Source organism: Rhinoraja longicauda, chromosome 20, assembly GCF_053455715.1.
Source record: "Rhinoraja longicauda isolate Sanriku21f chromosome 20, sRhiLon1.1, whole genome shotgun sequence".
Classification (NCBI taxonomy): Eukaryota; Metazoa; Chordata; class Chondrichthyes; order Rajiformes; family Arhynchobatidae; genus Rhinoraja; species Rhinoraja longicauda.
Genome location: NC_135972.1, coordinates 19,452,674 through 19,479,645, shown reverse-complemented (window position 1 = coordinate 19,479,645; position 26,972 = coordinate 19,452,674). Strand labels below are relative to the sequence as shown.

The 26,972-nt window shown below is 49.9% G+C and overlaps 1 protein-coding gene across 1 annotated transcript; it reads right to left on the bottom strand.

The window, feature by feature from the left end:
- Window positions 1-26,972, bottom strand: LOC144603618 (synaptotagmin-10-like). Its single transcript, XM_078417106.1, has 7 exons — window positions 26,562-26,972; window positions 20,385-20,751; window positions 18,902-19,460; window positions 15,624-15,744; window positions 14,595-14,766; window positions 9,255-9,384; window positions 1-8,139 (listed from the first exon to the last, which is right to left on the bottom strand). Exons 1-7 carry the CDS (start codon window positions 26,707-26,709, stop codon window positions 8,068-8,070), a joined length of 1,569 nt encoding a protein of 522 aa, XP_078273232.1. The 5' UTR covers window positions 26,710-26,972; the 3' UTR covers window positions 1-8,067.

The window sequence follows — 26,972 nt, the reverse complement described above, 5'->3', positions numbered from 1 at the left end:
TTTATTTATTTTCAAAATACATATTAAACAGTTATATTTGATATATAATTTTAATGTAAATATGATTTTACAAAATATATCACAAACTGTACACGTCATCACACATCAAGTACCCACCTGCCACTGTTACATGTAATGCCCAGGGTAACACACAGGGAACCCGATCAATAGTGCGTCAGGTACACAGACAGAGTGGGACAGTCGACTTCCAGCAGAGTAGCTCACATGTTACACAGGCCAAGCCGAACTCACAGACAGAGCACCCCAAGTTCACAACAGGACCGCGTTATCACGAGATGACAGTCACAAAATGACACTGCGATGGAAGTGGGACTTTAATTAAATGGCACCGACCTTCATCGGTACTTCTCTCAGTGCCTTGTCTGTGACGGTACGGTGCAGCGCCATCTCCAAAGAGCTACAGACTGGATTGGTTTGCACCAGTCACTGTTCAGAGTTTGGAGATAAGGTCATAAGTGATAGGAGTAGAACTAGGCCATTCGGCCCATCAAGTCTACTCCGCCATTCAGTCATGGCTACAGCATAGATACAGCACAGAGAGAGCCCCTCGGCCCACCGAGTCCACGTCGACCATCGATCACCCTTTCACACTAGTTCTACATTATACCCACTTTCTCATCCGCCTCTCACACACGAGGAGGCAAATTACAGAGGGCCAATTAACCTACAAACTCGTACCTCTTTGGGATGTGAGAGGAAACCGGAGCATCCGGAGGAAAACCGCAGTTACAGGGAGAACGTAGAAACGCTTTACAGACAACAGTGGAGGTTAGGATCGAACCTGGGTCTCTGGCGCTACGAGGAAGCGGCTCAACCCGTTGCACCACTGTGCTCCCCCTCAGTGCCACTGTGCTGTTATATACGTACAGCACCATTTTGTGTACAGAAGCAGAGTTCACCTGCAAGGTTATTAACAGAATGCTTGCCCACTCGCTGGTGAGGATGTTGAGTAGTCTCTTCCAATACAACAGGCACAGTTTACACAAATCTTCAGAATAAAGCCTTTTTTCATTAAAGCTCTTACAAACTGTTGTTGTTTGTCATTTACATTAATGATCTGGATGATGGTGTGGCAAATTGGATTGGTAAATATGCAGATGATACTAAGATAGGTGGTGTAGTTAGTAATGAAGTAGAGTTTCAAAGTCTACAGAGAGACTTGGGCCTTTTGGAAGGGTGGGCTGAAAGATGGCAGATGGAGTTTAATGCTGATAAGTGTGAGGTGCTGCATTTTGGTAGGACAAATCAAAATAGGACGTACAGGGTAAATGGCAGGGAATTGAGGAATGCAGTGGAACAGAGGGATCTGGGAATAACTGTGCATTGTTCCCTGAAGGTGGAATCTCATGTGGATAGGGTGGTGAAGAAGGCATTTGGTATGCTTGCCTTTATAAATCAGAGCATCGAGTATAGAAGTTGGGATGTAATGTTAAAATTGTACAGGGCATTGGTGAGGCCGAATCTGGAGTATGGTGTGCAGTTCTGGTCGCCAAATTATAGGAAAGATATCGACAAAATGGAGAGGGTACAGAGGAGATTTACTAGAATGTTGCCTAGGTTTCAGCACTTAAGCTACAGAGAGAGGTTGAACAGGTTGGGTCTTTATTCTTTGGAGCGTAGAAGGTTGAGGGGGGACTTGATAGAGGTTTTTAAAATTTTGAAAGGGACGAACAGAGTTGACGTGGGTAGGCTTTTCCCTTTGAGAGTGGGGAAGATTCCAACAAGGGGACATAGCTTCAGAATTGAGGGACAAAAGTTTAGGGGTAACATGAGGGGTAACTTCTTTACTCAGAGGGTGGTGGCTGTATGGAATGGGCTTCCGGTGGAAGTGGTGGAGGCTGGCTCGATTTTATTATTTAAGAGTAAATTGGATAGGTAAATTGGATAAGAGGGGATTAGATGGTTATGGTCTGAGTGCAGGTAGATGAGACTAGGTCAGGGAGAGTGGTCGGCGTGGACTGGAAGGGCCGAACGGGCCTGTTTCCATGCTGTAGTTGTTATATGGTTATATGGTTATAAACAGACTTGGCGGAATGTTTACTGCTCCAATGTGTAATCTCCTCAAAGTATGCCTACTTTGAAGAAGTTCTCCTCCTCTCTCGGTCAGGAGTTCTGTGAGACACTCTCTCATTGCCCCCCCTCTGTGATTTCTCCTGCTCTGTGACATGTTAAGACCCAGACTCACTACCACAGCCACGTGTCGATACAGACTGTGTCCTGCCTCCACCTCTCTTTTCCAGCTTCCCCCCCCCCCTTCTGCAATCAGTCTGAAAAAGGGTCCCGACTCGAAACGTTGTCTGTCCATTCCTCTCCACAGATGCTGCCTGACCCGTTCAGTTCTTTGTATTTGGCAGTAGTTCACCTGCATTGTTCAGGATGGGACAAAGACATGGCAGGTCTGTCATCACAACAAGTGTGATCTCGTTCCAAGTAAAATAATTTCAATAAGATGAGGAGTTGGTCCTGCATGGGTTGGTCGATGCCCTGGTTTGGTACCTTTAAGGACATCCTAAAAGTTGATATTTTAAAATATTTTAAGTTAATAGCAAGGTACAAATTAAATATGCAGAAATGCTGGAGGCATTTAAAAGGCTTTTGGATAGGCACGTGGATATGCAAAGAATGGAGGAGTATGGCAGAGGAGATTAGTTTAACCTGGCATCATGTGGGGCATGGACATTGTGGGCCGAAGGGCCTGTTCTTGTGCTGTACTGATCAATGTTCTTTATAAACTTTTTCAGATTTTGCATGGGTCTAGAGAGAGCTATTCCTCTCAAGAATATGAACTTTTGTCACGGGCGGTCTAATTTATGGTTTAAATGTTAATTTACGGATTTATTTGGGGTCTCCGCTGCCACAGGCAGAGTTTGAGCTCATCCAGTAAACGGCCTGCCTGACCAAGGCTCTGAATTCTCCCTCCACTTCGTACAAAGATCAGTGCAATCCCCATCACTCAGATGTAGATGAAACAAACCCCAAACATTTGAAGATCAGAAGCGGCACGCTTTAATGTATCATCTTTGGATGTTTATTTAAATCTCGGTACAATGACCCAGTAGATTCAGGCCTACGGTCAGATGGGATTGTGGATAGAGTGGATGTGGAGAAAGTGTTTCCACTTGTGGGAGAGTCCAGCATTAGAGGTTATAGCCTCAGAATTAAAGGAAGTTCTTTTAGGAAGATAAGGAGGAATTTCTTTAGTCAGAGGGTGGTGAATCTGTGTAATTCTTTGCCACAGCAGGCTGTGGAGGCCAAGTCAATGGATATTTTCAAGGCAGAGATAGATAGATTCTTGATTTGTAAGGGTGTCAGGGGTCACGGGGAGAGGGCAGGAGAATGGGGTTAGGATGGGAGAGAGAGATCAGCCATGATTGAATGGCGGAGTAGACCTGATGGGCCGAATGGCCTAATTCTGCTCCTATTACTTATGACCCTATGACTGTAGAGATTGAGGGAAATGACAGAAGATTTGCCTCTATTAATGGATTGTATCTTTACTGGACTTTATCTTGCACTAAACATTATTCCCTTTATCCGGTATCTGTACACTGTGGTCGCTTTGATTGTAATCATGTATAGTCTTTCCGTTGACTGGAGAGTACACACAACAAAGAAGCTTTTCGCTGCACCTCGATACCACGTGACAATAAACTAAACTAAACCAGCTGCGAGCTCCCTTTACAAATGGTGTGAAGCATTAGACTGCATCGGAGTTCTTGTACAGCCATGTCACCGTGTCACAAATGTGATCCCACAAGCCCATGGGCTTCCTCACCTTTGTTGACAACACCTCCACTTATCTCATTCTATTCTCACAGCTTCTCCATTGTATTAGACCACAAGACATAGGAGCAGAATGCGACCAATCGGCCCATCAATTCTGCCGGACCATCCTATCATGACTGATGTATTTTTCCCTCTCAAACCCATCCTCCTGTCTTCGCCCTGTAACCTTTGACACCCTTATTGTGGGCACAACAGACATGTGCACTCACCCATCTCTTCCCCTCATGACCCCCAGACCACAAGAGATGTGGTCCCATTGACAACCCAACACCAACCTGCTTCATCTTGTTGGGTCTCTGGCCATGGTGAGAAGCTACGTGATCTGCTCACCCTTGCCCACCCACTCCCTCCTCCACTAGGAAATTAAAGCTGCACAAAGATGGGTCCAACTCTGATGAGAACTACATTTGCAGCTGTATCGCTGCATCAGCCCGAACCTAAGTAATGCAAAGTACTGGATTAGTCTGTTATCAGACTACTGAACAGTCCTCCCGTAAGCTAAGGTGTAATCCTGATCTCCCAACCTACCGCATTTAGGATCTTGCACTTTTCCCTCTGTAACTGTAACACTGTATTCTGCAGTCCGTTGTTGTTCTCTTTGCTCTACCTGTTAGACTTGTGCATGGCTTGATTGTACACATGGATGGTTTGATTTGATTGGATAGAGCACAAAGCAAAGCTTTCCACTGTGTCTCGGTACACGTGACAATAATAAGCAATACCAATGCAAGAAAAGAACAAACTGCTACAACTTCTCACAATTCACAGTCATCCTAAAGACCTCTGGGCTCTTTTAACGTAATATTTCATTACATTCACAAGAAGCAAATCCCAATCATTCCCTCTGCTGCATGCTAGCTTTTCTGCTCCACACTAGCCTCTTAGTTTAGTTTGGTTTGATTTGGTTTAGTTTAGAGATACTGTGTTGAAACAGAACCTTCGGCCCACCGAGTCCGCGCCGAGCTACAAACACCTGTACACTAGTTCTAACCTGCACACTAAGGACAATTTACAGAAGCCAATTAACCTACATCTTTGGAGTGTAGCACCTGGAAAAAAACACACACACACGTACAGGGAGAACGTACAAACTCCATACAGACAGCACCAGTAGTCAGGGTCGAACTCGCTCTGGCGCTGTAAGGCAGCAACTCTACCGCTGCGCCACCATGCCGCCCATTGTTGTGGGGTGAGGGGTGTAGACTGCGGCCAATGCGACAGGGACCCTGGCAAAGTGCATGGTGGGGTGAGGGATTAGGGTGTGGAGTGCAGAGTGAGGGGTGATGGGTATGGAATGCAGGGTGAAGGGTGAGGAGTGAACCCTGCAGTGTGTACCAGTGCAGCTCCTGCAGCAGATGCGGAGATATGGGGAGGTTTGGAGTGAGGGGAGAGGGAGAGGAGTGAGGGGAGAAGGGGTGGGCAGTGAGGAGTGGGGAGAGGGGTGAATGGTGAGAGGAGAGGGAAGAGGTGAGAAGGGAGGGAGAGGGGAGGAGAGAAGGGAGTGGGGAGAGGGGAGGAGAGAGGAGAGTGGGGAGAGGGGATGAGAGAGGGGAGAAGGGGGATTGGGGAGAACGGGGAGTGGGGCGAAGCGGGAGTGGGGCGAAGGGGGAGTGGGGAGAGGTGAGGGGTGAGAGGGGAAAGGAGAGGAGGGAGGGGAGAGGACAGCAGAGTGCGGGGGGGGGGGGGGTGGGACTGAGGGCTGGAGCGGTCCGTGGCGATGTGTGGGGTGAGGGTGAGGGGTGCTGGGGGCTCGTGCAGTGTGCCCCAGTATGCAGCAGATGCTGTGACGTGGAGGGTTGTGTAAACTGCACGGTGAACGCAGCATGCAGGAGGCCAGGGCACTGCAGCGGTTGCAAGGTAACCTGCGTCATGGCAACCGGCTCCTACCCTGCGCTCATTACTGAACACTTCATCGCAGCAACCCACAGAATCTTCCGGCATTCAGCGGAGAGACGGACCCTGATGCCCCAACCCACCACCTGCAGGTTAGATCCAGTGCCTCCGACCACATCTGCATTTCAATCGGCACGCCCAGATGTTGCCTGCAAGCGGCAAACAGCTGAGCCGATCCCCAAAGAAGTTGACTATCTGTGGACCCCTGGTACAAATCAGACTCGTTGAGTTTAGTTTAGTTTAGAGATACAGCACGGAACCAGGCCCTTCGGTCAATGTCCACAGCAACCAGCATTCACCCATACATTTATTCTATCCAGCACACTAAGGACAATTTACAGAAGCCAATTAACCTACAAACCCACACGTCTTTGAACTCGTGCTCTATACTGGGGACAGCAGGGGGCTGGGATAAACCAGAGGATTAAGGTGATTAAAGGATTCAGTCATACCCAGACCATCATGCAAACCAACCCCCCTTCCATCCACACCTCACACTGCCTCAGCAAGGCCACCAGCATAATCAAGGACCAGTCTCCCTCTTCTCCCATCAGGCAAGAGATATAGAAGTGTGAAAACGCACATCTCCAGATTCAGGGGCAGTTTTTACCCGGTTGTTATCAGGCAACTGAACCATCCCATCACCAACTAGAGAGAAGCCCTGACCTCCCATCTACTTCATTGGAGACCTTTGAACTATCTTTAATCGGACTTTATTGGACTTCACTATTACATCTTGCACTAAATGTTGTACCCTTCATCTATCTGTGCACTGTAAACTGCTTGATTGTGTTCATGTATAGTCTTTCCGTTGACTAAATAGCACACAAACAAAAGATTTTCACTGTACCTCGGTAGACGTGACAATAATAAACTCAAGTAAACTAGTGAGGAGGGGCAGGAGCCACTTCCTCTCTGGCTGGGCAGAGCAGGGGGGTCAGAACAAGATTAATCCCTATCTGAAATGTCCATGTCAGGAATTAGTTCCTCATCCTCCTAAGTTCACAGCATCTTGGAGTATTGTCTTCAGTTTTGGTCATCCTGCTTCGAGGGAGATGTCATTGCACTGGTAAGAGTGTAGAAAAGATTAACGTGGATGTTGCCAGGACTCGAGGGCCTGAGCTAAAGGGAGAGAGAGGTTGGGCAGGCTAGGACTTTGTTCCTTGGAGCGCAGGAGGATGAGGGGTGATCTTACAGAGGTGATTCAGATCATGAGGGGAATAGATGGGGCGAATGCACAGTCTTTTACCCACAGGAAGCGGGGATCAAGAACCAGAGGAGATCGGTACAAGGTGAGAGGGGAAAGATTTCATAGGAATTTTTTCACACAGAGGGCGGTGGGTATATGGAAGGAGCTGCCAGAGGAGGTAGGTAGTTGAGACAGGTACAATAACAACATTTAAAAGGCAGTTGGACAGGTACGTGGACGGGAAAGATTCAGAGGGATACGGGCCAAGCGGGAGATGGGACAAGCTTAGATGGGGCAGTTTGGTTGAGTTGGGCTGAAGGGCCCGTTTCCATGCCATGTGATTCTGCGACTCTCTCCTACCCCAGCAGAATCAGACGATCAAAGGTCAGTTGAAAACTACTAACAGTGTGAAAGGTTACCAACAGGTAAAGGGCGTGGGAATCACACAAGGTGAGCCCGGTCAGTTGGACGTCCAGGTGCGGGTCAGGCTGGGCAGGTGGGGGGCATGGTTTAAGGTGTCTGTACTCGTGTTTGGGCCGAGCTGACAAGGAATCCCTGCCCACCTTTCACTCAGCTGTGACTCCACCCGGGACTAGTGTAGATGGGGCATGTTGGTCGGCAGGGGCGAGTTAGGCGGAAGGGCCTGCGCCCGTGTTGTGACTCTGCAGGAGAGGTTAATATTTACTTCAACAGTCGTTTTGGGGGGTTGAGCGGTTATTGCCAAGCCATGAGGAGGTCTGGTCAGGTGTTGTGCTCATAACCCTAGATCCTCCCTCCCATTCCCTGCCATCCCACCCCTTGGGACCAGCGGCCATGGACATCCGCTCACGACCTGCTGCCTTCGGTGTCCCTGCATCGACAGTGCCGCGGCCACCGGGATCTGCTTAATGGCGGAAAGTGGAGCAAAGGTTCGCCACTCACCATAAAACAACGTGTGATCCAGTGACCCTCCCCACCCCCTCTCCGGAGCTATGCAAGAGGCCCCTCCCTCGGTAAATCCAAGAGAAGACCCCCTCTCCAAGCCTCGGAGCAGAGAGCAGCTAAGATCAGTCACCGGCGGTCCGCGTGACCCCAGCAAACCTGCCGCTGCCATCGCTACGATCGCCCCAGACGTCACGGCCTCTCCCGCGATTCCCAGTGCTCCGGGCCGCTGACCCCCGCCTTCGAGCCCGTCCCTCCTAGGGCGAGGGCGGCAGTTTGGGAGACGGGCAGGATCCCTGGCTGTCGAAGCTGGTCGCTCTCCCGGGGGCCTGAAACAGGAGCAGAGCAGAGTTACCCCAAAAACAATCAGCATGGGCTGCAACGCATCCTTAACACGGACGGTGATATAGTTGTTTAAGAGTGTGACATTTAAGAATCGTTTTTTACACAATTGGGTGATTTTGTATTATGGTGGTGGCTTTGTTTGGTTTTGTTTTGTATTGTATATATTATTGCAATAATTGATCACATTTATTTTTGTTTACAAAAAACAATCAGCGCAGGCAGCAGACTGTGGTTTATAGCTAGACCCGCAGAGCTAGTCTCGAATGGTGCACGGTCTGGATAGAGTGGACATGGAAAGAGGATGGATCCACTAGTGGGAGAGCCTAGAACCAGAGGGCAGAGCCTCAGAATAAAAAGGCCGGACCATTAGGAAGGAGATGAGGAGGAATTTCTTTAGTCAGAGGGTGATGAATCTATGGAATCCATTGCCACAGAAGGCTGTGGAGGTCAAGTGAATGGATATTTTTAAAGCGGAAGTTGGCAGATTCCTGATTAGTAAGGGTGTCAAAGATTATGGGGAGAAGGCTGGAGAACGGGGTTGAGAGGGAAAGATAGATCGGCCATGATTGATTGTCGGAGTAGACCCGGTGGGCTGAATGGTCTAGTTCTGCTCCTGAGACTTATGAACTAATGTCCTTGCAAGAACAAGCAGAGAGTTGTGTGTGTAGCTCAGTCTACCACGTGGACCAGACTCCCCACCATCGACTCCATCTACACCTCACGCTGCCTCGGGAAAGCAGCCAACATAATCAAAGACATCTCCTGTCAGGCTGAGGTTACAGAAGCTTGAAAGCACGTACCATCAGATTCAGCAACAGCTTCTTCACCACTGTTATCAGAGGTGAATCAGACACTAACTACACTTGCTTATGGAAGTGTTGTTCTAAGCCTAATAACAGACGGGAAGAAGCTGTTCCTGGATCTGGTGGCGTGAGCTATTCCAGCTTCTGTACCCTTTGCCAGATTGGAGCGGGAAAAGGAATGAGTGGTCACTGATTATGTTGGCGGCTTTCCAGAGGCAGCGTGAGGTGCCGATGGTGTCAGTGGTAGGGGTCTGATCTGTGTGATGGACCCAAGGGGTGAAGGTGGGTGCCGTTACCTCTGCCAGTGGGTGCCAGTGGGCAATGGGCTTCCGTGGATACGCCAGCATCTCGTTCCAGTGCTCACGGCCCAGACCCTCGCCGTCCTGCCCAACACGACACACACCGATCATCTCGTTGTGCCCAACGCTGTGGGGGGGCAGACCGAACGCACGGTTAGCGGTGCAAGGCAAACACACACACGTACACGTACACACACTCTCGTGTATAAATAGAGGTGGAAGGCATAGTACACACTTGCAATGTACGCACACATACGCACAGCGCCTACACATATGCATGCACACACACAGACAATGCATCACCACAAACACTTGCGCACGCCACGCACACACGCACAATGCATACATCACAAACACAGACACACACCACCCATGTGTACACACAAGCACACACTCGTAATGCATGTGTGCACAGTTAGAGATAAAAGGCATAATTTGAACATACAACTCCCTATTCACAATTAGAGGCAAAAGGCATAGCACACGCCACACTCATACCAACACAAACATGCGTACACACGCGCGCACACACAAGCATCGAATGTCTGTTTTGAACATGATGAAGTTAACATAACCTCCTCTACCTGCATGTGATCCATACCCCTCTATTTCCTGCATTTCTAAAAGCCCTTTAAACGTCACTATCATTTCTGCACCATCACCCCTGGCAGCACCCTCTGTGTAAAATAATGACTCCATACATCTCCTTAAAACTTTGCCCCTCTAACCTTAAAGCTATGCCCTTTAGCCTTTGACATTTCCACCTGGGAAAAAGGTTCTGATTGTCTACCCTATCTATATATCTCGTAATTTAGCATCTATCAGGTCTCCTCGAAGCCTCCGATGTTCCAGAGAAAGTAGACAATAGACAATAGACAATAGGTGCAGGAGTAGGCCATTCAGCCCTTCGAGCCAGCACCGCCATTCAATGCGATCATGGCTGATCACTCTCAATCAGTACCCCGTTCCTGCCTTCTCCCCATACCCCCTCACTCCGCTATCCTTAAGAGCTCTATCCAGCTCTCTCTTGAAAGCATCCAACGAACTGGCCTCCACTGCCTTCTGAGGCAGAGAATTCCACACCTTCACCACCCTCTGACTGAAAAAGTTCTTCCTCATCTCCGTTCTAAATGGCCTACCCCTTATTCTCAAACTGTGGCCCCTTGTTCTGGACTCCCCCAACATTGGGAACATGTTATCTGCCTCTAATGTGTCCAATCCCCTAATTATCTTATATGTTTCAATAAGATCCCCCCTCATCCTTCTAAATTCCAGTGTATACAAGCCCAATCGCTCCAGCCTTTCAACATACGACAGTCCCGCCATTCCGGGAATTAACCTAGTGAACCTACGCTGCACGCCCTCCATAGCAAGAATATCCTTCCTCAAATTTGGAGACCAAAACTGCACACAGTACTCCAGGTGCGGTCTCACCAGGGCCCGGTACAACTGTAGAAGGACCTCTTTGCTCCTATACTCAACTCCTCTTGTTACGAAGGCCAACATTCCATTGGCTTTCTTCACTGCCTGCTGAACCTGCATGCTTCCTTTCATTGACTGATGCACTAGGACACCCAGATCTCGTTGAACTCCCCCTCCTCCTAACTTGACACCATTCAGATAATAATCTGCCTTTCTATTCTTACTTCCAAAGTGAATAACCTCACACTTACCTACATTAAACTGCATCTGCCATGTATCCGCCCACTCACACAACCTGTCCAAGTCACCCTGCAGCCTTATTGCATCTTCCTCACAATTCACACTACCCCCCAACTTAGTATCATCTGCAAATTTGCTAATGGTACTTTTAATCCCTTCGTCTAAGTCATTAATGTATATCGTAAATAGCTGGGGTCCCAGCACCGAACCTTGCGGTACCCCACTGGTCACTGCCTGCCATTCCGAAAGGGACCCATTTATCCCCACTCTTTGCTTTCTGTCTGTCAACCAATTTTCTATCCATGTCAGTACCCTACCCCCAATACCATGTGCCCTAATTTTGCCCACTAATCTCCTATGTGGGACCTTGTCGAAGGCTTTCTGAAAGTCGAGGTACACCACATCCACTGACTCTCCCTTGTCAATTTTCCTAGTTACATCCTCAAAAAATTCCAGTAGATTTGTCAAGCATGATTTCCCCTTCGTAAATCCATGCTGACTCGGAATGATCCCGTTACTGCTATCCAAATGCTCAGCAATTTCGTCTTTTATAATTGACTCCAGCATCTTCCCCACCACTGATGTCAGACTAACTGGTCTATAATTACCCGTTTTCTCTCTCCCTCCTTTCTTAAAAAGTGGGATAACATTTGCTATCCTCCAATCCACAGGAACTGATCCTGAATCTATAGAACATTGAAAAATGATCTCCAATGCTTCCACTATTTCTAGAGCCACCTCCTTAAGTACTCTGGGATGCAGACCATCAGGCCCTGGGGATTTATCAGCCTTCAGTCCCATCAGTCTACCCAAAACCATTTCCTGCCTAATGTGGATTTCCTTCAGTTCCTCCATCACCCTAGGTTCTCCGGCCCCTAGAACATTTGGGAGATTGTGTGTATCTTCCTCAGTGAAGACAGATCCAAAGTAACGGTTTAACTCGTCTGCCATTTCTTTGTTCCCCATAATAAATTCCCCTGCTTCTGTCTTCAAGGGACCCACATTTGCCTTGACTATTTTTTTCCTCTTCACGTACCTAAAAAAACTTTTGCTATCCTCCTTTATATTATTGGCTAGTTTACCCTCGTACCTCATCTTTTCTCCCCGTATTGCCTTTTTAGTTAACTTTTGTTGCTCTTTAAAAGAGTCCCAATCCTCTGTCTTCCCACTCTTCTTTGCTATGTTATACTTCCTCTCCTTAATTTTTATGCTGTCCCTGACTTCCCTCGTCAGCCACAGGTGTCTCTTACTCCCCTTAGAGTCTTTCCACCTCTTTGGAATAAATTGATCCTGCAACCTCTGCATTATTCCCAGGAATACCTGCCATTGCTGTTCTACCGTCTTCCCTGCTAGGGCCTCCTTCCAATCAATTTTGGCCAGCTCCTGCCTCATGCCTCTGTAATCCCCTTTGCTATACTGTAATACCGACACTTCCGATTTTCCCTTCTGCCTTTCCATTTGCAGAGTAAAACTTATCATGTTGTGATCACTGCCTCCTAATGGCTCTTTTACCTCTAGTCCCCTTATCAGATCAGGATCATTACACAACACTAAATCCAGAATTGCCTTCTCCCTGGTAGGCTCCAGTACAAGCTGTTCTAAGAATCCATCTCGAAGGCACTCTACAAACTCTCTTTCCTGGGGTCCATTTCCAACCTGATTTTCCCAGTCTACCTGCATGTTGAAATCTCCCATAACCACCGTAGCATTACATTTTTGACACGCCAATTTTATCTCCTGATTCAACTTGCACCCTATGTCGAGGCTACTGTTTGGGGGCCTATAGATAACTCCCATTAGGGTCTTTTTACCCTTACAATTTCTCATTTCTATCCATACTGATTCAACATCTCCTGATTCTATGTCACCCCTTGCAAGGGAATGAATATCATTCCTTACCATCAGAGCAACCCCACCCCCTCTGCCCACCTGTCTGTCTTTTCTATACGTTGTGTACCCCTGAATATTCAGTTCCCAGCCCTGGTCCTCTTGTAACCATGTCTCAGTGATCCCTACAACATCATACTTGCCCATGACTAACTGAGCCTCAAGCTCATCCACTTTATTTTTTATACTACGCGCATTTAAGTACAACACTTTAACTTCTGTATTTACCTCCTCTCTCACATCGTTCACAATTGGCCCTGCCCTTAATTTCTTTTCCGCTCTAGAACTTCTGTTCCCATTCTTCCGAGAGTCTTTTGCAATATCTCCTGTATTCCCTTTGACCTCATCTTCATATTCACAATTTGTTAACCCCTCCCCTCCACTACTTAGTTTAAAGCCACAGGTGTCACACTAGCAAACCTGCCTGCCAGAATGTTTGTCCCCCTGCTGTTAAGATGCAACCCGTCCCTTTTGTACAAGTCACCCCTAGCCCAGAAGAGATCCCAGTGGTCCAGAAATCTAAATCCCTGCTCTCTGCACCAGCCCCTCAGCCATAAATTCATACCCTCTATCTCTCTGTTCCTGGCCTCACCAGCACGAGGTACCGGTAGCAGTCCAGAGATAACCACCTTCGACGTCCTACTTCTCAGCGCTTTTCCCAACTCTCTAAACTCCCGCTGTAGCACCTCCTTCCTCTTCCGCCCAACGTCATTCGTGCCCACGTGCACAACGACTTCAGGTTGATCGCCTTCCCTCACTAGGATTTTCTGAAGCCGGTCTGTGATGTGTTGAACCCTGGCACCAGGGAGGCAACAGACCATCCTCAAGTCCCTCCTGCTGCCACAGAATCTTCTGTCCGTCCCTCGGACTATGGAGTCACCGACCACTTGAAGTCTGCCAAGCCTCTCAGGATAGCTAATACCCCCTGATCCAGGCAGCATTCTGGTAAACCTCCTCTGCACCCTCTCCAAAGCCTCCAACTCCTGTAATGGGGTGACCAGATCTGCACACGCTGCCTTTGACTTTGGCCGCAGGTCTCTTACCACCCTCTGACAAAAGAAATTCCTCCTCATTTCCTTTCTAAAGGTACGTCCTTTTATTCTAAGGCTATGGCCTTTTATTCCAGGCCTTTCACTATTCGGTTGAGCTACCCCTCATCCTTCAAAACTCCTACAAGTACAGGCCCAGTGCCATCAAACTCTCAAAGATAACATTACTTTCGCCAGAGGGTGGTGAATCTGTGGAATTCATTGCCACAAACGGCTGTGGCGGCCGTCATTGAGTATTTTCAAGGCACAGATTGACAGGTTCTTGATTAGCATGGGTGTCAGGGGTTATGGGGAGAAGGCAGGAGAATGGGGTTGAGAGGGAAAGATAGATCAGCCATGATTGAATGGCGGAGTAACTTGGTGGGCCGAATGGTCTAATTCTCCTCCTCTAACTTATGAACATGAACACTACCACAACCAGAGAGCAGTGCTGAACTACTGTCTCCCTCTTTGATGACCTTCGGACTATCCTTGATCGGACTCTGCTGGCTTTAGCTTGCACTAAACGTTATTCCCTTGTCATGTATCAATATACTGTAAATACATAGATTGTAAACATGTATTGTCTTTCCGCTGATCGGTTGGCACGCAACGAAAGCTTTTCACTGTACCTCGGTACACGTGACAATAAATGGAACATGGATTGCCACCGTACGTTGCTGACCACTGAGTCCGTGCTCCTGGAATGAATCTGTTTGGAAGGGCAGGGGGAGGGGGGGGGGAAGAGGGGAGGACTCACCGGTCATAGTCCATGACTGTGATGAACAAGCTGACCTGCTCCATGCTCTCTGGAGGAATGTCGAAGATGATGGCCTCGTTGTAGACAGGGTTCAGGGTGTTCTTCTTCGTGGTGGTTTTCCTCTTTTTTAGTCTTTTTCCGTCACAGATGAGAGACACCTTAACGTACGGGTCTGAAAGCAAACGGGCTTTTACCGGCAGAAAAGAAGACGCAAAGTGCCGGAGCAACTCAGTCAAGAGTCAAGAGAGTTTTATTCCCATATGTCCAGAAACGGAACAATAAAATTCTCACTTGCAGCAACACAACAGATATGTAAACATCGCCCTCTGTGAAACCCATGATAAACAAAGTTTACAGAAATTGTGCCTTGATCAGAGGGTGTTAGAGACAGGGAGAGGTTGGACAGACTTGGATCGTTTTCTCTGAAAAGCCAGAGGTTGCGGGGAGGCCTGATAGAAGGTTATAACATTCTGAGAGGCATAGACAGGGTAGACAGTCAGAACCTTTTTCTCAGGGTGGAAATGTCATAGACCAGAGGCATAGTTTGAATGTGGAGGGCTAAAGTTTAAAGAAGATGTCTGGGGCACCAGAAGGTGGTGGGTGCCTGGAAATGGTGATGGAGGCAGATACAATAGTAGCATTTAAGAGACTTTTAGATGGGCTACATGAATATGCAGGGAATGGAAAGATATGGATTATGTGAAGGACGATAAGAGTTGGTCTTGGCATCATGTTCAGCACAGACATTGTGGGCCAAAGGGCTTGTGAGGTACTGCACTGTTTAATGTACTAAATGGTCAGGGTGGCCACATCCATGAGTGAACGGTCAACAGTTGTATGCCGGGTTTTGTGTTTAGCAGCAGGTTGACTCATTGACGACCCTCTCAGGTCCTGTCTTGCTGCCACCTTGCCCCACCCCACCCCTTTTGCACCAAGGCCCCCCACCCCTTTTGCACCAAGGCCCCCCACCCCCCCCCCCCCCCCCCTCCCTTCATGACGCTCGGACCTCCCCTTCGCCATGAACCTTACCCGAGAAGCCGGTGATGTCCATGGCCTTCAGGTTCCTGCACTTGATGACGGTGAGGGTCATGCGTCCTGCCGTAGGGAGGTAGCACAGGGAAAACATGATCTCCCCCAAGTCCACACTCTCCTGTAGGTGTGCGGGACAATGAGAGAGAAACCTTCAGCATCTGCAACGTCCAAACCCTCCGGCACAACACTCAAACCACGATTCAGGACTGAAGGAGGAGTCATTCAACCAACACAGCCATGTGGATAGGACGGGGTTAGAGGGATGGGCGTCAAATGGGACTAGCTCAGTAAGCCAACTTGGTCGGCATTGACAAAGTGGGCCAAGGTGCCAGAGGAGCTAGTTCAGGGAGATACCAAAACAACATTCAAACAACATATGGACAGGTATTTATTCACAAAATGTTGGAGTAACTCAGCAGGTCAGGCAGCATCTCGGGAGAGAAGGAATGGGTAACGTTTCGGGTCGAGACTCTTCTTCAGTCTGAAGAAGGGTCTCGACCCGAAACGTCACCCTTTCCTTCTCTCCCGAGATGCTGCCTGACCTGCTGAGTTACTCCAACATTTTGTGAATAAATACCTTCGATTTGTACCAGCATCTGCAGTTATTTTCTTATATGGACAGGTACATGGATAGGAAACGTTTTGAAAGATAAGGGCCAAATGTGGGTAAGTGGGTCGAGCTGGGTTAGGCAACTTGTCTGGCATGAAAGGGTTGGGCTGAAGGGCCTGTTGGTGCGTTGTTTAGCTCGATGGCCGACTATCTGCTTCCTCTCCTCTTTAAGGCAGGAAGTCTCTGATCCCAGAAAATTGTTGCTGATAACGGTTCTGCTCCTCTCCACTCCAGCCACCGATCTCCACTTTGCTTTGAAGCCCCTGATGTTTGCCCACATGGCCCAACAGCCCAGCCTCGCCAGTCCTCTCCGGTGGGTGCTCTGTGTACAGTGGGCATCCTGTGGGAACAGCCCCACACACTCTGCTACATCCACTGCCTGACACGGCACGGAACAGCCCTGATACCGGTGGTGATAGCACTGTGCCACTGGCTCCTGCCCTGCCATTTCCCCCAAAACTACGACAACATCTCGGGACATGTTGGCCGGTGTGGTCAAGGTGCTGTTTCCACGCTGTATCATTTCTAATGACTCCATGACAGTGGCTTGCAATTATTTGTGGAGCAGGTTCAAGGCTGTAGAACCTCCTTCTATACACCCACCACTCTCTGTGGAAAAATAGTTGCCCCGCAGATTCCGATTATATATTTCCCCTCTCACTATAAACCTATGTCGTCTGGTCCTTGAGTCACCTACCCTGGATAAAAGAGTCTTCATTCACCGTATCTATTCCTCTCATGATTTTATACACCTCTATAATTCACCCCTCAACCTCCTGCACTCCAAAGAAAAAAGTCCTCGCCTGCCCGACCTTGAGTCCTAGTAGTCTTGGGTTCTTCTATTAAACTTCTATAAGAGGTACAGCACGGAAACAGGCCCTTCAGCCCACCGAGTCCGTGCTGACCAGTGATCACTTTGTACACTAGCACTATCCTACACACTATGGACAATTTACAATTTTCACCTCATCCTCCTGCGCTCCAAGGAATCCTATTTTCCTATTTTCCCCTCTCACCTTAAACCTATAGCATGTCCCCTGGTTTTTGATTCCCTACCCTGGGTAAAAGACTGTGCATTCACCCTCATGATTTTATGTACCTCTGTACGATCATCCCTCGGCCTTCTGTGCTTCAAGGACTAAAGTCCTAGCCTGCCCCACCCTACACCTCAGGCCCTCGAGTCCTGCCTGCTGCAACCAGTCCTCTTGTGATGTGCGGGTCTGAAGTGGAGATATCAATTAATCAGACTAGCTTAGGGTAACGGGATGGGAGTAGGTGCCTATGACTGGGGAATGATCAAATCACCGTCCCTTGCAGCCCAGGAGGAGGCCAATCAGCCCATCACAGAGACGTCCTAGCCCAGAAGAGGCCAATCAGCCTATCATCCCAGAGACTGTTCCTCGAAGTAGCTCGCCACTCAGGATCACCTCCTTCCCCTCAATCCACTTCGAAGTGCTTGAAGACCCAACTCTTTAACCGCTTTCAATTCCATTTTAAGTTCAAGTTGAGTCGGGTTTATTGTCATATGCACAAGGACGGTGAGGTACAGGTCAAATGAAAATCTTACAAATGTACACAAGGTGCAGGAGTAACTCAGCAGGTCAGGCAGCATCTCTGGAGAACATGCATAGGTTCCTACAGAATTCAGTCTGAAGAAGGCCCTCAACCCAAAACGTCATCTGCCCATGTTCTCCAGTGGTGCTGCCTGACCTGTTGAATTACTCCAGCACTTTGTGTCCCTTTGTGTAATAAACACCATCGGCAGTACCTTGTTACTACAATGAATATCTTGCTTGCAGCAGCATTACAGGCACATAGACTCAAGACAACACATCAATTTTTCACAATATACATAAAATTGCACACAGTTTGCTATTACATCTAGTGGGAGAGTCTACAGCCAGAGGACACAGGTTTCAAGTGAGAGAGGAAGGATTTAATAAGAATCTGAGGGAGCAACTTTTTTACTGGAGGGTACATGGAACAACATTTGCACAGGTACATGGACAAGGAAGGTTCAGAGTCAAAGGCAGGCAAATGGCTCCTGCTTGGGTGGGGCTCTTGGTCACCATTAATAAGTTGGGCCGAAGGGCCTGTTTCCGTGCAGTATAACACAGTGACTATGACTAGGTTCCTAATCTTATTCTGGAGAATGAACCAGGCTCCAACCTTCTATCGGAGATATTCAGTTTTACTGGAGCTGTCCCAATGATGGAAGAATGTTACACGTTCCCACTTAACTCCAGAGAGCTGAGATTTGACAATAGACAATAGGTGCAGGAGTGGCACTGGAAATGTGGTTGTCCGCTATCCTTAAGAGCTCTATCTAGCTCTCTCTTGAATGCATTCAGAGAATTGGCCTCCACTGCCTTCTGAGGCAGAGAATTCCACAGATTCACAACTCTCTGACTGAAAAAGTTTTTCCTCATCTCCGTTCTAAATGGCCTACCCCTTATTCTTAAACTGTGGTGTCTGCTCTACCATCATGTCTGCTCTACGATTCAATCATGACTGATCATGTGGCAACAAAGTACCATAGAACCACTGAACCATTTACCCACGAGCCCGTTGACCATTTGACCCATTGACCCTTTGATCCACTGACCCATTGACACATTCCCCGTTAGGAACCAGGGGAGGGGGGACTACAGGCACCCGTACTCACTGACGTGACGCAAATGATGTCCCTCCAGATGGTGTCATCTTTGGGCAGCTCGAGCAGCTCGAACAGGTTGTCCACGACCACCTCTCCCACCAGGTCATGTCTGGAGAAGCGGTCAAAGTCAAAGACACTGAAGTGTAGCTTGCGGTTGTTCAAATAGTCAACGGAGACGGGGAACTGGAAGGTCTCATTGAAGATGGGGCTCAGCGTCTTCCTGTGGACCCGAGTCTGGAACTTCCTCTTGCGATCTGGCAGGAGGTAGATTTTAACGTATGGATCCGAGGTTCCGGAATAGTCCTTCGCCAGCAAGTCTAAGCATTTGAGAATGGTGACAGTCAGAGTCGCAATCTCGTAGTCGTACTTCAGGGTAAAGTTGACCTTGCCGCTTGTCTGCACCTCCTCCTTATCTCCGTCCTGCGAGTCAACTGACTTCTGCTTGTAGAGCTCGGGTTTGATGCGGCCAATGCTGGTGGTGGTCTCTCCCCGCGGCAGGCTGTCCATGCTGAAATCCACGCTCGACACATGCATCTGCCTCGGCAGGTGCCTCCGGAAGGAGTTGTGCCTACAGGAGAGACGATAGGAGGATTCACACCCATCTTCACATCCACCCCACGGATCAGTCAACCCAGAGAGTGTGGCACCGACCAGAGCCTCAACCTGGGACACACTCTTCTAACTTCTAAATTTCATGTTCCATGTTCTAAGACCCATGTTCTAAGTTCTAAATTCTAACCCACATCCTAGAAATGAATGGGTCAGTTAATTGGCTCTCTTCTATGTTCTAAGTGCAATATTCCCGAAGAAGTGTCTCAACCCGAAACGTCACCTATTCCTTCTCTTCAGAGATACTGCCTGACCCTATGTTACTCCAGCTTTTTGTGTCAGTTTAAACCAGCATCTGCCGTTCCTTCCTACACATTCCATGTTCTAAGTTCCATGTTTTAAGTTCCATGTTCTAAGTTCCATGTCCTAAGTTCTAAATTCCATGTTCTAAGTTCCATGTCCTAAGTTCTAAGTTCCATGTCCTAAGTTCTAAATTCCATGTTCTAAGTTCCATGTCCTAAGTTCTAAGTTCCATGTCCTAAGTTCTAAGTTTCATGTTCTACGTTCTAAGTTCTATTCCACATTCCAGAAATGTGTGGGTCAGTCAATTCATTGGCTCCAGGTGTGTGAAAGAGGGGTAGAATCTGGGAGGCTAATGGGAATATGGGGAGAATAAAATGAGATCAGTGTAAAGGGATTGTGAACCTCCACCCCTTGAGCTGGGAACTCCTGGGCTTGGATCCCCCACCCATAATGGGAAATTCCCCACCCACATTGGGACACCCCCACCTCACCGGACTGAACCCCCCCCCCCCCCCCCCCAGGGTCAGGCTCTAGGAGGACCAGGTCTGAGTGTCAGCACAGGTGATGGGCTGGTCCCTCCTTCTGCAGCGACCCTGACGACCCGTCACCCCCTGCCATGGCCGGGTAGAGCAGCACTGACCTGGAGGAGGAGGTGGGCTCGGTGGTCTGCCTCTGCACACGCGTGTGCTTCAGTAGGTGTTCCTTGAGGGCAGCCTGCACCTCAGCTGGGATGTCCGGTGAGGTCTGGCTGATCTTCATGGCGGGCGCCAGCAGCACGGCGCAGTTCCCCGCATCCTTCGTCACCTCCTGCACCTCCTTCTTCTCCGGAGCTTCTTCGGGCTGCGGGTCTCGCTGGGGCGTGGGCTGAGGGGCGTTATTGGCAGCAGTGGTGAGAGCTTTGTTCCTCCAGTAGGGTCGGCAAAGCTTCCAAAACACAAACAGTGACACTACCAACAAGGCAAGAGCACAGAAACTGACCACCACGGCAAGCAGACTGACCGAGACATCTACAGGGCAAGCAGAGAGGCCGGGTCAGGCACCCCCACACACACACAAAGTGGACAGACAGAGAGGAAAGAAGAGAGGAAACAGTGTGAGTTTGCTGTCACTCCCGGGCCCAGATCAGCAGAGTACACACCAGCATAGTCAGGAACCTCCACCCGCCAACTGGCCATCCATGTCCATCGGGAGAAGGGGGGGCAGAGGCCATTCAGCCCAACCATGCTGCTGTCCAGACTGGTCAACCAGCGGTTCCATCCAGCTTACCCATTTACCCCCCCCCCCCCCCCCTTGCACCCTCTCCAGATTCAGGGACAGTTTCTTCCCCGCTGTTATCTGGCAACTGAACCATCCTATCAGCAACTACAGAGCGGTCCTGACCTCCCATCTACCTCATTGGAGACCCTCGGACTGTCTTTAATCGGATTTTACTGGACTTTATCTTGCACTAAACATTATTCCATGTTATCCTGCATTTGTATACTCTGGACGGCTTGATTGTAATCATGTATAGTCTTTCCACTGACTGGTTAGCACGCAGTAAAAGCTTTTCATTGTACCTTGGTACACGTGACAATAAACTAAACGGAACTATCCAACAGCGCAGCACCAATGCAGGCATGCACGGTTGCATCGCTGCCCCAACGCATCTCGCGACGTCTCAGTGGGGTGGGGCTGGGTTTGGAACAGTCAGAGACCATTTCACCATCACACAGCGCCAAGGTGACCCAGTCAGCCAATGCCCTGTGGCAGGGCTTGGTCACTGCCCCAGACCACAGCCCCCGGGGAGGAGACCGCCTCCTGGAGCTGGTCAAAGGTATCCGTGAAAAGATGCAGTAATAGGGGAGAGAGTTACAGTGATTGGTGCAGGGGTTGTACGGAGCGAGATTCCTCCTCCCCTAGAACTGCCCCTCCCATAGTGCAGAGCTCCCCCAGCACTGCCCCTCCCATAGTGCAGAACTCCCTCACTGCCCCTCCCATAGTGTGCCTCTCCCTCCCTACTGTCCCTCCCACAGTATGGAGCTCCCTCAGTACTGCCCCTCCCGTAGTGCAGAGCAGCCTCCCTACCGTCCCTCCCACAGTGCGACTCTCCCTCACTGCCCCTCCCAGAGTGCGGAGGTCCCTTCCTACCGCCCCCCCCTCCCCCTCTCCTCCCCCCTCCCCCCAATACGGCGCTCCCTCAGTACTGCTCCAACAAACAGTGCGGACTTCAGTTTCACGCTGTTATGTTAACTGGTGTTACGGTTATCACTTTATTGTGTTATTGATTATTATATCTTTGTGGGTGTGATATGGCGTTCACCAGCCGCCTGAGCTGCAGCGAAGGAAGCTTTTCATTATTCTGTTGTCGGTGCTCATGACAATTAAACACTCGTGTTCAATGAGTGATCGCCTCCTTTGACATAACTTGCCTGCACAAGAAGAGAAAGGGCTACAGAAGGCACGGTCTGCTGCGGTAGTATTACTGGACTTAGACAAATGCCATAGATGTGATCGATATTCACAATACATCTCCAAACACAAGTGAATGACTGACACAGCAGGGGCCGGGACTTACAATTTAATTCCACTTTGCAGCTAAACTGGTGCAAAGAAGTTGGGCTGAAACTGCAGATCACATTCTCCGAGTTCACACTCTGACACGAAGAACGGGTGACCTTGGCATTGCCACTGGTGAGCCACAGCTGGAGTATTGTGTACAGAAATGAATTCAACATACACACAGCAATAGATAGATGGACTTGGAACAAACAGTTCAACACAGGAACAATGTCTGTGCCAAACTTGATGCCGGGTTAAATTAACTTCACTAGTTCATGTCATAGGAGCAGAATTAGGCCATTCAGCCCATCGAGCCATCAAATCATGGCTGATCTATCTTTCTCTCTCAACCCCATTCTCCAGCCTTCTCCTCATAACCTTTGACGCCCTTACTAAATCAAGAACCTGTCAACCTCCGCATTAAAAATACCCAAAGACGGCCTCCACAGCCATCTGTGGCAATGAATTCCATAGATTCACCACCCTCTCTCCAAAGAAATTCATCCTCGTCTCCTTTCTAAAGGTATATCCTTTTATTTTGAGGCTGTCTCCTCTAGCCCTAGACTCTCGCACGAGTGGATACATCCTCTCCACATCCACTCTATCCAGGCCTTTCATTACTCCTCTTCCTGCACGTGATTTATTTCCCTCCATTCCCTGCATATCCATGTGCCTATCTAAAAGCCTGTTAAACGCCACTGTCGCACCTGCCTCCACTACCTGCCATCCCGGCAGCGTGTTCCAGGCACCCACCACCCTCTGTGTAAAAAAAAACTTGCCCCGCACTTTGCCCCTCTCACTTTACACACTTCTTTTGATCGTTGCATTTTCTCTGCGGCTGGAACACGATATTCTGGCCTCTGTTTATTTCCTGAAGATAGACACAAAATGCTGGGGTAACTCAGCGGGACGGTCAGCATCTCTGGAAAGAAGTTTGAAGAAGGGTCTCGACCCAAAACGTCATCCATTCCTGCTGCCTGTCCTGCTGAGTTACTCCAGCATTTTGCGTCTATGTTTGGTGTAAACCAGCATCTGCAGTTCCTTCCTACAGATCCTGTTTATTTCCTCTTCTGTTCTACCTGTGGCACTCGTGTACATTGTTCCCTTTATCACTTCCACAGAACCTATTGTCCACAACGAGACTGTGCCACATCCCACTCTCCACATCTGTCCCAGCATACAGATGTGCCGGCGACTCACGGAAACATGCCCAGCATTTCAATCCCAACGAGTATATTTGTGCTTTTGGTTTTCAGTGAGTGCAGGCACCACCAGAATCTGCCGATAATCCTTCAATTACTCCTGGCTGAATAATTGATCGGTTGGCGAGGGCTGGACACAGGATGAGACGGCAGTGTTGTGTAACTCAACGTTGGGGCGAAGGCGTGAACATCGCACGGGAAGTGCGTTCACAGGGCACTGTGGGGACAAGGAGCGTTTTCAATCTGAGGGTCAGTCACAGCCCAGCCAGGGACCACTGTGGTCTTTAATGTGCTGGGAAAGAGGGGAGGCTGGTACACGGGAGGAGGTGGCATTGGGAAGGAGGGTATGTGGTTCAATTAGCCAGCAGCACAATCTTGAAGGTATGAATGGCCTGCACAGAACATTACAGCGCAGCAACAGGCCCTTCGGCCCACATTGTCCTTGCCAGGTTAAACTAGTTTCTGTCTGTACGTGATCGCACAACATACAGCCCAGTGATCACACAACAAGCCAGCCCTGTGACCACGCAACACCACCTCCAGTTTAAATACCATTTGGAAGATTTTGGAGGACCAAGAACCAAGAACTACCTCAGCACCTCATGGCTCTCAGATAAAACACCAAATTAGGGGCAGGAGTCGGTCAGAGCCTCCACTGCTGGTCGACCACATCATGGCTGGTCATCTAAGGGAAGTTCCTTTTCCAATTTACTCCTCAAAGCTGCCTTGGCCACGGAGCCCATGGGGAGCGGGTGGAAGGTGTGGACCAGAGGGGGACTGCAGGGGTCTGTATCGGCCCCTCTCTGGCATTTGTGGATTCAAGTGTAAATGGGCCGATTAGTAAGTGAGCTGGTGGTTGGAAATTGGCGCAGTTGAGGACAGCGAGGGCAGCCGTCGAACGATGCACAAGCAACTGCAGGCGCAGGTTTACAACAACAAAAAGACACCAAAGTGCTGGAGTAACTCAGCGTATCAGGCAGCATCTCGGGAGAACGTGGCGAGGTGACGTTTCGGGTCAGGACCCTTCTTCAGACTGAAACTCTCAAAGGATTCCGATCAGTTATAGACATGGGGAGAGAAGTGGCAGGTGGGTTTAACCGGGGTGGGTGTGAGGTGTTGTATTTTGGGAGGTCAAAGAGAAGAGAAAACTATACAGTTAATGCCATCAATGTTAAGAGGGGTCTTGGGGTCCAGTCCGTAGTTCCCTGAAAGTGACAACACAGGTAGATGGAATGATACAATAGGTGTACGGTATGTTTGCATACTTGGGGAGGGATGGGGCATGGAGAGGGTGGGGGTGGTGGGGTGGGATGGGGAGGAGTGGGACAGAGAGTGTGTTGTGTAATTAGGAGGGGTGGGGTAGGAGTAGGATGGGGAATGGTGGGGTGGGACAGAAAGAGGATGGGATGGGGAGGGTGGCATGGGGATGAAGGAGGTGGGGAGAGATGGCGTGCGTTTGGATGGGGGGTGAGGGAGGTGGGGAGAGATGGGGTGAATGGGACAAAATGGGGTGGATGCAGAGAGACGGGTTGGGTGGGATGTGGCAGAGTGAGGTGGGGAGGGGTGGGGCAGGTGGAGTGAGATGGGAAGAAATGGTGGGGTGGGGCAGGGGGGGTGAGGTGGAGAGAGGTGAAAGGTGAGATGGGGAGGGGTAAGAGATGAGATTGGGGGGGGGGGCTGGACTGAAGAACATTCCTCTGCTGTGTGCCTCTGTGACTCATTTGAGGTCAAAAACATGAAACGACCCCCCCCCCCCCCTCAGGCTCCGGCGCGCCGATCGTGTAATATTGGGCGGTGTTTCATGCGTAACTCCTGCTTTGAAGCGGGGCCGTTGCCGATCGCGATCCCGCACCTCTGCTTTGTAGAGAACTAGAGGTGATCACCCAGGCCAGGCCAGGCATCAGCCCTAGGGCTAGTTGGACGGATATATGAACAGGGAGGGACATGGGCTAAACGCAGGGAAATGTGACTCGCCCAGTGCGCCATCGTGGTCGGCATGGACATGGTGGGCCGAAGGGCCTGTTTCCGTGCTGCCCGGGCGGTAAGAAGGCTCTCGACCCGAAACCTCACCTATTCCCTTTCTCCAGAGATGCTGTCTGACCCGCTGAGTTACTCCAGTTTTGTCTGAAGAAGGGTATCGACCCGAAACGTCGCCCATTCCTTCTCTCCCGAGATGCTGCCTGCGTTACTCCAGCATTTTGTGAATAAATACCAGCTTTGTGTGTCTCTCTTCGGCGGCATACAAGAGCTATGAATCGGGACTGCCCCGGGGGAGTGGAGTGGGAAAGCACGCAGGCCATTCCGGCCACTCAAAGTTACAGTGCCAATTGTTCCCAATTTTGGTGAGATTTACGATGAACGTTATTCACTCTGAGTTATGTTCGGTGCCTTGTTAAAGTGCGCAGCTTCGTTTCAATATGCACACTTTGCACATAATGACCGCAAAAAGAATAACGTCTGGTAATTATTTGTAGTTTATCGACTGTCTTACTCCAGTGAATCTAGTAATTAATGATCCAAGCAGAGCAGGCACTCAAGGAGATGGGTAGGGGGTCGGGGAGCGGAGGGGTCGGGGAATGGAGGGGGGTCGGGGAATGGGGGGGGGGGGGGTTGGGGAATGGAACAACATGGGGGGCGAGAAACAAGGGGTAAGGGGGGAGAGACTGGGGGGGTGGAGGAGAGGCATGTGGGGATGAGGGGATGGAGACGGATCTCAGCAACAAGTCCCCTCCTCCAACTCTTCCCCTGTCCCACTCTCTCCCTGCCCCCCCCCCCCACCGCCTCTACTACCCACCCTCCCTACCTCACTCATTCCCACCCTCACCCCCTTCTCCCCTACCCTCCCTCCCTTCGCTTGTTCCCTCTCATCTTCCCTCCCTCACCTCATACCCTTCCTCACACCCTCCCAACCCATCTCTCATACACTCTCCCTCCCCCCTCCCCTCTCATCCTCTCTCCCCCCTCTCACAACATCCCTCCCTCCACTCTCTCACCCTCCCTCCACATCCATCCCTCCCTCCCTCCACATCCATCCCTCCCTCCCTCCCTCCACCCCACTCCTCCCTCTCCCTCACCTGCTCCGTTCACTCCGCTCCTCCGCTCTCCGCTGAAGATGAACTCGTAACATTTCCTCTGCTCCACTAACCCGCGGAAGCAGAGCTCTGTGACAATGTGCAGCGCCTTCTCGCACAGACTGACCCCGTCCTGTTGGCGGTCGCCCATCGCCGCGCTCCCTCCGGCCGGGCCGCTCCCTCCTCTCGGCTCGGGGGGTCGGTCAGTCCAGGGGGGTCATCAGGAGGAGCTGCGGACCCTCCCCTAGACGCCCGGCTGCCTGCTGCCAGCCCCGGATACACTGGACACCACGGCACTCAGGGCAGCGGTGTGCATCTGACTAGCGCCGTCCCCATCCCCGGAGTCCGGCTCGGCGCCGCCGCCGCCCGCGGGACTTTGCGCTTCGGAGCCGCCGGGACAAGAGGCGGAGGAAG

Excerpts from the sequence above, each read along its gene's own strand:
- LOC144603618 (XM_078417106.1), bottom strand. The coding sequence starts at position 26,709 with ATGGGCGACCGCCAACAGGACGGGGTCAGTCTGTGCGAGAAGGCGCTG. Across the intron at positions 15,745-18,901 it reads ACATCATTTGCGTCACGTCA|GAGAGTGTGGACTTGGGGGA; the intron begins GTGAGTACGGGT and ends GCACACCTACAG. Across the intron at positions 14,767-15,623 it reads GGACATCACCGGCTTCTCGG|ACCCGTACGTTAAGGTGTCT; the intron begins GTAAGGTTCATG and ends GTTTGCTTTCAG.